At 47.9% G+C, this 13459-nt stretch overlaps 1 protein-coding gene across 18 annotated transcripts in view; it reads left to right on the top strand.

The window, feature by feature from the left end:
• Positions 1 to 13459, top strand: part of PPFIA1 (PPFI scaffold protein A1) — a 775827-nt gene that overhangs the window by 29684 nt on the left and 732684 nt on the right. For all 18 annotated transcript variants that reach the window (XM_085643557.1, XM_085643540.1, XM_085643545.1 and 15 more), the window contains exon 2: positions 3731 to 3994. In XM_085643557.1, the coding sequence (XP_085499683.1) occupies positions 3731 to 3994 (264 nt within the window). The remainder of the gene's footprint in view (positions 1 to 3730; positions 3995 to 13459) is intronic.

The following is a 13459-nucleotide window of genomic DNA, read 5'->3' on the forward strand; positions in this document are numbered from 1 at the left end:
TAAAGAACTAAGGAAGAAAAGGAAACCAGCATTGGCATAGCCAACAGATCTCGCTTTTGGTATCTTAGAAGTGTTTAGCCATACAACCCTTGATGTTGTTTAATGGAGGATATTGTGCTGGATAACTAAACACTTACAATGTCCCAAAGGCGAGACCTATTGGCTATGCATTGGGGCGCCTTTATTAGTGATTAGGTAGAGCTATTGACCTTGCCAATGTTTCTAAGCTGTGCTGTAGAGAAGTGTGGCTGCTGTGCAGCATGCTGAGAAGTTGTAATTAAAAAGTGTAAGAAGCACTGAGTGATGCTGTGGTGGCCCTGAGTGATGCTGTGGTGGCCCTGAGTGATGCTGTGGTGGCCCTGGGTGATGCTGTGGTGGCCCTGGGTGATGCTGTGGTGGCCCTGGGTGATGCTGTGGTGGCCCTGGGTGATGCTGTGGTGGCCCTGGGTGATGCTGTGGTGGCGCTGACTGATGCTGTGGTGGTGTTGTCTCCGCTGAGGTGAAACCTCATTCAAGGAGGATAGCTCTGTCTGACTTGTACCCCAGTGGCGCCTCTGGTCTGTTTCTTGCTGACACTTGTTAATTTAGCATTGTAATGTAACTGGAAACAAGCCGCGCTTTATGCATGCTTGAACAACAATCACTAAATAATAGTTACGCAACGTTGCTGCAGGAACACTGGGAGTATGTTTAAAAGCACCAACGTAACAAATATTGTGTGTTAATACATAGGTATGGAAAACCTTTGCAAATAGTTTTTTGATTTGAGCCAAAGACTCAAGGAATAATTAACATAGCGAGAGGAGAGAGTAAAAAGGGGCAGATGACTGGGTATTGGGAAGAATAGAAAGAGTTATAGCACAGTATGCGGGAGGTACTGGAGGTCTATGCGCTTTTACCTCACAACTGCGGATGGGAATGTTAGCAGGCGGGGTATACAATGCAGTGTTATTGAAGACCTTCTAAGCATTACACCTCACATAAACGGTGGCACTATACAAGCGAGTTATACAGGTTGACTTTATGGAGCGGTATATGGTGCGTTATGAAAGGAAGCTTGGCTGAGCAGTCCCTCTGTATCCCACCATGACTAAAGCAACGACTAGCCTGCAGGTTGTTGTCAAAGATAGACCGGTCTATATTGGTTCATACGAGGATGCCGGGCTTGGCGCTTTACACCCTCGCTTCTGCAGCACTTCAGGGCTCACTGGTGCTCCACAGTCACAGCTGCCTTAGTACCACTGTCACTAGTGTTAGAGCACAGAGTGCGCCGCTTTTACTGCCGCAGGTATTCATTCCATCATGAACCCGCAAGAGAGGTGGAGACGTCCGGACTAATGAGTATGTATAATCGTCTAATTAACCAGCGTGGTAGCTCAGTGGGTTAAATGCTCGCCGGCGACGTCTCCGGTGATGAATGGTCAGGAATCCGGTAAAGCCCACTAACTTTGTCATTCTCTAGATATTGATGCATTGAATACAATTAAAGTTGGAAGCTTTCACACCTGTGAATTACTGCACTTCGAAATGACTGAACTGACAGGAAGCTCTATAAAAGTGATTGTCTGAGGGTTGACTGTAGAGAATTTTGCAGACTACCAAATGGGACGATGTAACAACCCATGTATCAGACTGAATACGAAATATTAGAATAATGCGAATTATCAGTACTGGCTAAAGCTGTACTCTCCACTTCGAAGCGCTCACGGACATCTGCCGACTCAAGGTGAAAGAGAGTAAAAACTGCCCGCGTGGCCGTGAAAGTCTGAGGAAGTGAGACTTAGGAGGGGGGAGGACTGTTGAAGCGTGCGCTTGGGAGAGCAAGCGAGAGGAAAGCCAAATGGTTCCTGATCGCACGCTGTAAGGGTGTCTGCGAGCTCGTAACTGTGCACGTAACCGCACGCTCTAGGCCACACTAAAAGCTGTGGTTGGCTTTTTAAAGCCCACTCACTAAATGTCTCGCCAGAACAGCTCATGCGGTGACTCAGGCGAGACCTAAAAACCGATTAACATGAACAGTGGGATTCAGAAAAAACGTTGTCGTATAAACTCCAAGTGAGACAGATTCTTCATAAGACTTATCTTTGATTTTTTTTTGATTTTTTTTTTTTATTGAAATGAATGTTTAACCAGATCACCTTGCCTCTGGAGGTGGTGTATCATTGAGACGTACTGGCAACAGTCTCTCAGTCTCTTGAAAGTGTTTAGCACCATGATAACCCTTGCCAGGTGCTGGTGTCTACACTCAATATTTCCTTTCTTCACTGGCTGCCATTCATGGCATGGATTAGGTCCACACATTGCCGCCTTCATTGAAACAACTTTCTAAGTAGAGTTGCTCTTAATTTCTGGCTGTGTAATTCCTAGCAACTCGAGTTAACCAGATTCAGAACGCTGCTTACACAGAAGCACATCTTCGCTGGTACAGTTCTGACACCTGGTCTCCCTTCTCGATGTAGGGAAGAAGCCTACCCATCGTAGTGTGAGAAAAACACTTAAGATCTCATATCTTCCTATCTTTCCAGAATTAATTGAGCGCCCATACTAGATTTGTTGTGTAAAATATATTTTATTAATATTTGTGTTAATTTCCCGCTATTCTTTTTTAAAATCTCTGGTTGTGTGTATCGCTTCTGTGCCCTGTCATTTGAAAAAGAGCTGCATGTTAACACTCTAAAGCCATCCCACTCAAATGCCATATCACTCTGTATAATTTATAATGGTTCATGTGTAACCCGTTTCCCCCCACTTTTTTTTCTTTTTCTTTTTTTTACCACAATCAGACAGGCAGCCTTATTAAAGGGCCTGTTTACATGTTCTTAGTCTGTTGATTAAATTATCCCCTCCCTTAGTTGGGGCAAGCTTGCTACTCGATGTCTCCCCGTCCTTGCCCCTTATAACTCTACACTACCATATCTTTCTTGATGCCCATACCACTGTTTAAAATTGTAGTCCTCCTAACCACCTCCACCTAAGTCCCAATGACTAATAAAGAGTTGTCTCCTCTGTGTTTAGTCAAAATGTCCCTTGAACAACACCGGGAGTGGACTGTAATGCCTTGATCTGCACAGGCAGGGTGACTTTCTTGCCGTGCCGTACAATGTGAACATTAGCCGTGTATTACTGCAGATCGGGGGCCAACATGTATTTATATGGTGACTGAGAGCGCGACATGCCGGTCCTGAAAATTTAATGTACAGCACCATTTTTAGAAACCAGTCTACCTTTGAGCATGCTAATAAAGAGGAACTTGAGCACCTGCTGTAAATGTGCAAAAAAGCAACCCTAAATTAAGAGGCCGTATAACATTTAATGCAACTTGCTAGTGCGGCGTTATCCCAATTGCGGTAATGGATAGTGCACTCCGAAACACCACCTCAGACACAGCCCCTTGGTGGCACATATTCAGTGCCTATCATGATCATTAAGTCAATAATAAGCTACATTATTTATTTTAAGTTTCCTATATTGTAATGCGTCTTACCCTCTCTGCCAAATACTGAGTTTAGTTACCATCCTCTGCAAATTGTATTGTAGGTTTCCCCGTAGTAGACCTTATTGTTTATACTAAGGGTAACACATTGTAGCTGACTTTTACCAGTGTTGGGTTGTTTGTCAGTATGCAATTTTTGATGTTCTTCTCCTGATGATTTTTTTCTGTTTGACCTTTTAATCTTGTTTGAAATATTTTCAAGTTGTATGTGCTAGTTATTCTTCTTTTTGTTTCAAGATGATGTGCGAGGTTATGCCGACGATCAGTGAAGCGGAGGTTCCCTCTGGGGGAAATGGGAGCCAGGGCCTAGGCTCTCCGCTGCAGTCTGACTCCGAGTCTCATTTTGAACAGTTGATGGTATCCATGTTGGAGGAAAGAGATCGGCTTTTGGACACATTAAGGGAGACCCAGGAAACCCTTGCCTTGAGTCAAGGCAAACTCCAGGAAATTAGTCATGAACGAGACTCCCTACAGAGGCAGCTTAACTCTGCTCTACCACAGGTATGGTTTATTTGTTTTAATTTACTGAAGCTGTATTGGCCCTTCAAAAGGAATGCACATGCTAGTGTAATTGTCCTCAGACTTTTTGCAGAACTTCACCACCCGTTGTGAAGCCATACATGAGAGCGAGTTTAGTGGTTCTGAATATTGGATAAATGTACTATATGCACTTGCGATGCACTCGACCCAGAGAATTGAGTTGCAAATTCAGAAATCCTTGTTGCTTCCAGCAACCCAATTTGTCAAACTACCACACCCTTCTCTGGCTCCGCTGCGACTTTCTGGAACGCTCTCCTTCTGATAACACCAGACATTCTTTCCTTCAGAAAAGCTCTTAAGACCTACCAATTTAACCTATACCTATGCAGTTTAGGTTCCTTTGCAGACTTTGTTACTTGTTTATTGTTCATATTCTTGCTGAGATTTTCTTCTGCCCCAAATGTACTTAAGCTCACCAGCGTGCATGCTATGAATCCATTCCCTATTGTTTCTGCCCCTGACCAGCACATCCCTCCCCTGTCTTTAGAATTCCTCCTTTATCCTTGACCAGCCTTTTATTCCTTCAAGTTACAGTTCTAACTGCCTTTGAAACAATCTCCCCCCTTTTATTTATTTTTATTATTAAAGCACTATTATACTTCTAGAGGCAGGTATTGAATAGAAAAACGAAATAAATATACATTTTGTGTTTAATGAAAAAATATTGTTTTATTTTTTTGGGCCCTTTATTTCTTTTAAGTAGTCTGTAAAATCGGTGAACCGAAATAACCTTCATAATAGTTAACCCAGGCCATTAACCCCATAGGATTAATGGTAGAGGTGCTTGATGTACCACGGTATACCATATTTTCTGAAAAGCCAGTTGCTTATTAATCAATGGGAATCCTGCCCAACACGTTTAGGTCTCGCCTAGCGACGCAGTGCAAAAGCGCTGTAGCTAGCGAGATCTATTGTTACCGACTTGCTTCGGAAGGGAGACGGGAGATGCGCAGGACAGACTGCAAATGTGAACGTGCCCGTGAACACGCACGTACAGAGACGCGCACATCTCCTGTCCCCCTTTGTCCACGCAAGCCAGCTGCATGCAGTAACTCCTCCATCAAACACACGCACCAGCCGCCCCCAGCCAGTGAACGCGTACTCATCTCCCTCAACGCGCGCATGGCGTACTTTCGCTTTCCCTCCCTCCGGCGTTCCAGGCAACGCTCCGCATTCTCCATGTCTTCTCTCCGACCGGCAGCGCTGGTCCCGGTAGAATGATGCGTGTGCTGTGGCTCCTCTGGGCACTAGGGCCCCTGGCCGGGCCGGCATGTACTCCCTGGAAGACCTGCTGGTCATCTTGGACTCCGACTCTGCCCGCTCTCCCCTGCTCAACTCCAGCAGCGCTTGCTTCGCCGAGTTCTACGCGTCCTGGTGCGGACACTGCCTGAAATGTGCTCCCATCTGGAAGACGCTTGCCTTGGAGGTACAGGGTAAGAGACCCCCGCCGCCCACCCCACAAGACAGAACGTGAGACATATGTGAGAATGCCTTTTCTTCCTTCTCTCCCCCTGGGTGCTTTCTATCTGCCTGTTACTTCTGGTGTTATATACCCAGTTGGTGAGTAATTACTGTGCTTCTCTGGGCAATTTCCAGCAATAATCTCGATGTTCTGATGCGGGTCACTTAATCAAACAGCGCCACCTTCCGGATCGTTTCAATTCAACAGGTGGTTTCTTTCATTTGTAGAGTTTCAATTCCTCATCCGTGTTGGTATTTCCGTGGGTGTATCATCAGAAGTAAGTGTAGGATAATGTGTTGCAATCTATGTCTTGAGTTGACTTATTGCTGTGATTGTCAAGGTATTAAAGACGATGGATTCCTGCATGCGCACGACTTAGAGGAGAGCTCGCGTTGCGTGTAGGTTTTTCATTAAATATACTTGTTTTCTCACCCACACAAGTGATGGCTTTGAATGCATAATTTATGGAGCGGTAGTTTAAGCGTTCCAGTAGCTTGATGTGTGTCGCCAGCAAAATATTTCGATCCCAGATTGAATCAAAATGTACATGAAAATTAACATGGTTTTGTCAGCTCTTCGTGTTAGCGGGAACTTTGGGGCGCTGGAAAGTACCCTACAACTTTCATAAAGTAGCACTTTGCGCTAAATTGTTCCTATGGAGTATACATTGGGATGTCTTTGCAACCACACATGGGTTTTGATGCAAGTCCAGGGTTGGATTGGGATCAAAATTGGGCCCGGGCACCAAACAAAACAGGCATTTGCAATGCAATAGGTCTCGCATTTATGCGAGTTTGAGCTATTCACATTGCAAATAACAATGCCTTTTATTTTTGTTTTAGTTTTTAAAACTTAAATAAAAGGCATTCTCATTTACAATGCCAATAGCTTAAACTTGCGTGAATGCTAGACCTATTGCATTGCAAATGCTTGTTTTTATTAGTGTCAGAAACCTGTCAGTTTGCCATAGAAAGTTTAGTTTGCAGTCCAATTTTTCCAATTGTGACTTGGATAAACCTACCGTCTTCCAAATCAAATGACGCAAAATTGATTTGAAAAAGACTCCATCTGATTAATTATTTATAGAATATTGCAGAAGTGGCACAAGGAGTTTCTGTCACTTGGCTGGGAGTTGTCCTTTATCCCTCCTTCCCCATACTTCAAGTCCTGCATTAAATATTTACATTTTCCTTAACTCAAGCTTCACACTTGCCAGTGAAGCAGCTTAAATGAAATGGGTTGAATTTCTGGTGGTGTTATTTCTTTGTCCCCACATATTCTGTTTCTTAGGGATCCTCAAATACATCATTAAAACCTGCGCCGACCTTTGGACCTGCATTTGACTTGGGTTTCTTGGGTTGTTCTCAGATTTTCTGCAGAGATCAGAAACGGAATGACTCTTTCAAATGACCAGGATTGTCGTTGGGGGAAGCGCTTATTCTAATCTCTCGGCCTCCTACCTTTCGTCTAGATGGTCAATTGTTCAGAGACCTACAAGGGATAGAAAGAAGACCTCTCTCCACTTTGTACTTAAGTGACTGCTTTATTTCCTTTCAGTAGGCCACTATCTGTAGTAGTGGACGCTAATCAAAAACCCCAAAATAAGTATGCCGTGCATAATCCCATTATAGTTTGATTTTTCATGCTGAGGAACGAGTACGTTATGGCCTGAAGGAAGTAGCTTAATTTAATGGGGAAGGCCGATGCATAAGAACCCCAAATCACTTAATTAAATACATTGTCCGTTTAAGGCAATCTTGTGTGTTTGTGCTGATTTCCGTGTCTGCAGTGACGTAATTTAGACGTTTACAGCCTTGTGTGCTATAAGCAGCGATGGGTTTTTAAAACACATTTTACATGCTCATGCCAGCGTGGCTGTGCTCTTATATTTCCATTTTGCGGAGATCACTCCCTCGTTTCCTCTCCTTTTTACCAATCACATGCTGTGTAGGGTGTGAGCTCCCTACGAGACTTGACATGTTTGCCTCACCCTGAAAAGTTCGGTGCAAAATTAGTTTTCTGAACTAAAAGTGTCACTTTCCCCTTTTAGAGTCAGCGAGAGGAATCCAGCTGTTTGATTTCTTTGGCTGTAATTTTGTGTAGGTCTCACTTCCTTACTAAATGATTTTAAAAGTATTGGTTAGTAGGAGGGGAATCGTGCTCTGATTATTGTGTAACTTTACACTGTTTTGAGGGTTTTATTACTTTGCCTCATCCCGACCCTGAGCATTTGTGAATCGAGGAAAGTCGCTGCAGTGATCTCTTCTACAAATTACACCAACTTCTTTGTGCAAACTTGCGTTGCAATCTAAACTAATATTCCTGGTGGGCCACCCCAACCTGGCGTGCGTGTGTATTTGCAAAACTCCCACTAGGAGTGCAGTTGCACACGGAACGATTACTACTATGCTTTAATATTTAAAAAATCTGACTTCGTACAGAAAACCCCAGTCTTTACAAAAGCAACATGTTGAAATGTATGTAAACTTGAGGGTCTTCTGGCAGGAAAGTAGCAGGACAAAAAAGCACGAGAGTCCAGTATGTTAAGATTGCCAATAGGTCATAAATTGCTCTGACCTGGAGTGTCATGCTGTGGTCCAGAGGTTGCAGATAAGCGGAATGGGTGAACGTTAACACATGTAAATCTTATTAGACTGTCGCTATGCCTGTACACCCTCAGGGTTTTCAGCTACTGTGACCTGAGCAGGCAGTTCTTAACATGCTTGAGGCACTGTATGACTGCCATGCTCTCCGTTTGCAGGAATGCTAGAGTTTGGGAGATTACTCCTCCTGAAGGATGCAAGTAAAGAGTGGTTGGAGACTAGTTGATTTTTAGGATGGTAAAAAAAGATTATTTTTTTTTTATAGAAAAAACTAAGATCTCATCTAGGGCAATATTTACTCCCTACTTCTCAACAATGAAGAATAACCAATTGGTACACGCATTGAAGAGCAATGTGTGCTAGTTTTTAACTGTCAGCCAATTTGTGAAATTCTGATTGTGAGCTTTGACGTGGACTGCACACTAGATAGCATGCTGCCTTCTGGACCACTTGATTTGAGATGGAACTGACCTTTATAAAACATATCATCTACCTTAGAATCATAGGGCAAGTTGGGGAAAGACTTCCCATTTTCCAAAAGCATGTTGGATTGCATTACCGATTTGTGACTTCATTGATATGCTTAAACCCATGCAGAGGTCATGGGTTTGCCAAAACAAAGGGGTAACTTCTCGTCCGTATGAGAATTCTTCCTAACCAAAGTGGACTGCTATTATCTTTCTGCTTTTTAGCCAGTATGGATCCTGTTCAATCTTTCTCAAGACATACTATTAATCTGAAACAATCATTTTTAGCTGAGATCTAAAGATAGAGCAAGACTGCTAGCATGGATCGTCTAAATTGGAGATACAAGTAACTGTTAATGATGATTAGCAAAAACTAGGTAGAACCCTTCAGGTGTCCAGAAGGGAAAGTGGTGCGAGGGGAAAGGTCCAGTTTATCATGGTGGTTCTATTTATTAAGAAAGCAATGCTTAGTGTCATTTCAAGACTCCATCAATGCCTCCACATGGGGTGTACGCTTCTGCTGGAGAGTTAGTGGGAAGAACATACAGGTCTTGCAGATTCAGCATAGATGTGACATCTTTGCCTCCAATCCCAGCAAAACCTCACAAGCAAACTGTTCTTTTCATCCCATTGCATGGTGTGAAGGGCAGTGGATAGATGGTATTTCTATTAGTGGTGCTAAATTTGTATCGTATTAATTTTAAAGGGAACTGAAGTTGTTTATTGGTTTATTTTTTTTTTTTTTATTTTTTCTTGTTGAAACCGTTTATTGCATTCTCAAGTATATACAAGTATGGGCCTACAACCTTCCGGCCGGCCGCTAGAGTAACAGGAGCATCTGACAAACTTACAAAAGGGCACTTGGCGTTGCAAAGAAGTAAAGCAGGATGCATCAACAACGTGGGCCACATGACTCTAAGCCCACAATACGGTTTCATTTTATACAAACACAACAACATAGAAAAACCACACCCGCAAGGCAACCCGCAGTCGAAGGTAACCACACGTGCTCCTCAAGAGAGGGACCCCAACCATACACAGGAGTCTAAAGAGGGGGAAGGGAAACAAGTCCAGGACTGGGGGAACTCTGTGCCCGGGGCTGGGGGAGGGGGTCAACTAGGGGGACGGAGCCGGTGAGGCAGCAGGCAGCAGTGGTGGCGCGCAGATACACCCGCGGTAGGCGTTCCAGGGGCCCCATATTTTCACCCACGCCCCAGGCTTGCCCCTAGCCACATACACCACCTTTTCTCGGAACATGCACCAATCCATATGTTCTTTCCAGGCCGACACCGCCGGGGGCCGCTGGGATCCCCACAGTTGAGCGATGTCACGCTTAGCAATCATATATCCCAGAGTCACCCATCGCGTCTGCGGAACCGAGTAATCAGTTGGTTCCCACACATTCAGCAAGCATCTCCTCGCTTCAGGCAACAGCGCGACATGCGTAACTAGACGCAGGACCTCGTGCACACCACGCCAGAATCGCTCCACCTTCGGGCATTCCCACAAAATATGCAAAAAAGTCGCCAAAGCACCACACCCACGCTTACACAACCCATCCTCGGCATAACCCATACGCAGAAGCCTTGGCCCCGTCACGTAAACCCGGTGGAGTATCTTAAGCTGGACGAAGCGAAGGCGAGCCGGTATGGCCACCTCCTTCGGAGAGGCCACCGCGGAAATCCAGTCTTCGTCGTCCAACTCCAGCCCGTCGGCAACCCAAGCCTCACGGAGGCCGGTCAGCAGGTCCGAGCGGTCATTAATCAATTTTTTGTAAATGAGGGAGATCGTGCTATCCGGAACGTGGCCATCCAGCACTCTATCCTCCAGGGGGGAAGACTCCGGGATGGAGGCGACGTCTGGGAAGACGGAGCCCAGCGCATGACGGACCTGCAAGTACCGAAAGTATTCACTGCCCTGCAGATGATACTCCGTCTGCAGCGTCTCGAATGTTTTAAATCCCCCTCTCGTCCAGAGGTCCCCCACTTTACTGATGCCAATCGTGTCCCACTTCTCGAAACCCTTCGAGGTCCACAGGGAGCCCAACCGCTGAGGCGCATACAACGGCGACGCCCGGGTCAAACGGTCCTTCCACCCCATAGCTGCATTGGCCGCGTGCCACACCCGCACCATGACACGCGTGGGCCCCGTCAAGCGGGGATCCGGCGCGCCAGAGTAGATCGCTCGATTGTAGTCGCCACCGGGCAGGAGCATCTTGTCCATTTCAAATGCCGGGTTCAAGGCGGGCCCATAGAGGCCGTGATTAATTGCAGCTAGCTGGGAGGCCCAGTAATACCGCTTAATGTCCGGGAGGGCAATCCCCCCGTCATACCACGGGAGCGTCAACTTCGCCAGGGCTATACGCGGCCTCCCGTCCCAGAACAGGCGGCGCTGTAGACTCTCCACCTCACGGAAGTAGCGCGCCGGGACTAGGTCCATAGTGTTCTGGAGAGCGTACAGGAAGCGCGGCAACGACATCATCTTAAACAATGCCGCCCGGCCGAGCGCGACGTCCTCCTTCAGGCGCTGGAGGGGGGGAAGCAAGTTTCGCTCGTAGCGGGCCTCCGGGTCCAGCGTGATATAGACCCCCAGGTACCGAAACCCCTGCGAGGCAATCTGGATCGGACATCCCCGCGGGAGGACGGGAGCCTCCCCGGAAAGCACATAGACACATGATTTAGCCCAGTTGATGACAAGGCCTGAGTTACGGCCAAAGGAGCGCAGGACAATCAGTGATTTGCGCGGGGAGGCTAGGTACAAAAGGATATCGTCAGCGTAGAGGGACACGCGGTCCTCATACTCGGGGGTCCAACGGAGACCACGGATGGAAGGGTGCCACCGCAGCCACTCCGCCAGGGGTTCCAAGGCCAATGCAAACAGGAGCGGCGACAAGGGGCAACCCTGTCGCGTGCCCCGTCCCAGCGCGAACGGGGCCGAGACTCGCCCATTCACTACCACCTGTGCTAACGGGCCCGAGTACAACAATTTAACCCAGCTGATGAATCCCGGTCCAAATCCAAATTTCGCCAGCATCGCCCAAATGTATGGCCATTCGAGCGTGTCAAACGCCATGGTGGCGTCTAAGGACGCCAAGATGGCCGGCTCCCGCACAAACGGAACACGTGCGAGCACCCCGTGCAAGCGCCGCAGATTGAGGGCCGTGTTGCGATGGGGGATAAAGCCAGACTGGTCTTGGTGGACCAAATCGCCCACCACACCGACCAGTCGGTTGGCGAGCACCTTGGCAAGGATTTTGGGCTCCGCATTCAAGAGCGAGATAGGCCGATAGGAGGTAACCCACAAGGAGGGGAAACCCCGAGACCGGATCACCACGATTGTAGCCAGACGTTGGTCCGGCGGGAGGGAGCCCCGCGAGTGGGCCGCCAGGAACATCGCGCGGAGGTGGGGTGCCAGTACGTCCGGTCGCAGCTTATACAACTCGATAGGGATGCCGTTCGGGCCCATGGCCTTGCCGGATGCGACCGAGCGTATAGCGAGGGCAATTTCGTCCGAGGTGGGAGCAGAATCCAACGACTCCCTGTCCTCCACCGAAAGGGAGGGCAGCGCGATATCTCGAAGCAGGGCATGAGAGTCCGCCTCCGAGCAGGGAGAAACCGGGGAATACACCTCGCGGAAATAATCCGCGAAGCAAGAGACAATGTCTTCTGGCTCGGTGACACGAACACCATCCATCCTCTCAATCAGCGGAACCACACGACTCGCTCTCTCCTTTTTATCCAACCACGCAATCAATTTACCAGCCTTATCACCCACATCATACAGTCGCCCCTGTTGCTCTCTACTGAGGCCCCTGGCTGCCTCCGTGACGAGGGCCCTATAGGCCGCTTGCTTAAGGTGTAGAACATGCAGTGCAGCATCCGTCACCCCACTCCCCAAATCACCCTCTAGTTCAGTAATTTCGGCCTCCACTCGGGTCACCTCCTCCTGCTCGCGCCTCCGGGCATGGGATATGAAGGAGAGGGCCTCCCACCTAATAACTGTCTTGAAGGCCTCCCAGAGGGAGATAGCCGAAGGGACAGACCCCACATTCTCCTCAAAATACCGCTGCAAGGATTTAATCAGGTCAGCACGAATAGTGGGGTCGCGCAGGTACCAGGCATTGATTGGAGCTACCCTGCCCTCCCCCCTCGGGAGGACACCAAAGTGCAACAGGAGCGGGGAGTGATCTGAAATACCCCGCGCCAGATGGCGCACCTCTCCCACCCTCCCAGCATAGGCCGCATGGACAAGGATATGGTCAAGCCGCGAGAGGCTACCATGGGCACCCGAATGGAAGGTGTATTGCAGCTGCGTGGGATGTTTTAAGCGCCAGCAGTCCACCAATCCCAATGTATCTAAGAGGCCGGACAGCCACGCCTGCGCCCGGGGGAGGTCCCTAGGGGGGTGACGATCCATAGTCCCAGAAACAACCGCATTGAAATCCCCCCCCCAACCACCAGAAGCCCCCCCGGAAGGTCAAGGAGGAGGCGCCCCAGGTCCGCAAAAGTGGTGGACTGTAGCCCCGGTGGGACATACACTGAGACAAAGACAACCACTTTGCCCTCCATTCTCCCCACCAAAGCAGTGTAGCGTCCCCTCTCATCATGGCGCACCTCATCTATTTCCAGCGGGAGCGAGTTCTTAACCATGATGCCCACCCCCCGCGAGCCAGACGTGAAGCCCGAGTGGGCCACCAAACGATAGCCACGCCGATTCATGGCACAAAAGGAATTACCAATAAGGTGTGTCTCCTGCAGAAAGACCACATCTGGCGAAATTCGTTTCAGATACTGCAGGACCACACCTCGCTTAATCCTATCCCCCAGTCCATTAACGTTCCAAGACAACAAAGTCAAATCCCTACCCCCCATCACATATAGAAGCCATCATTCGT

Source organism: Triturus cristatus, chromosome 3_1, assembly GCF_964204655.1.
Source record: "Triturus cristatus chromosome 3_1, aTriCri1.1, whole genome shotgun sequence".
Lineage (NCBI taxonomy): Eukaryota > Metazoa > Chordata > Amphibia > Caudata > Salamandridae > Triturus > Triturus cristatus.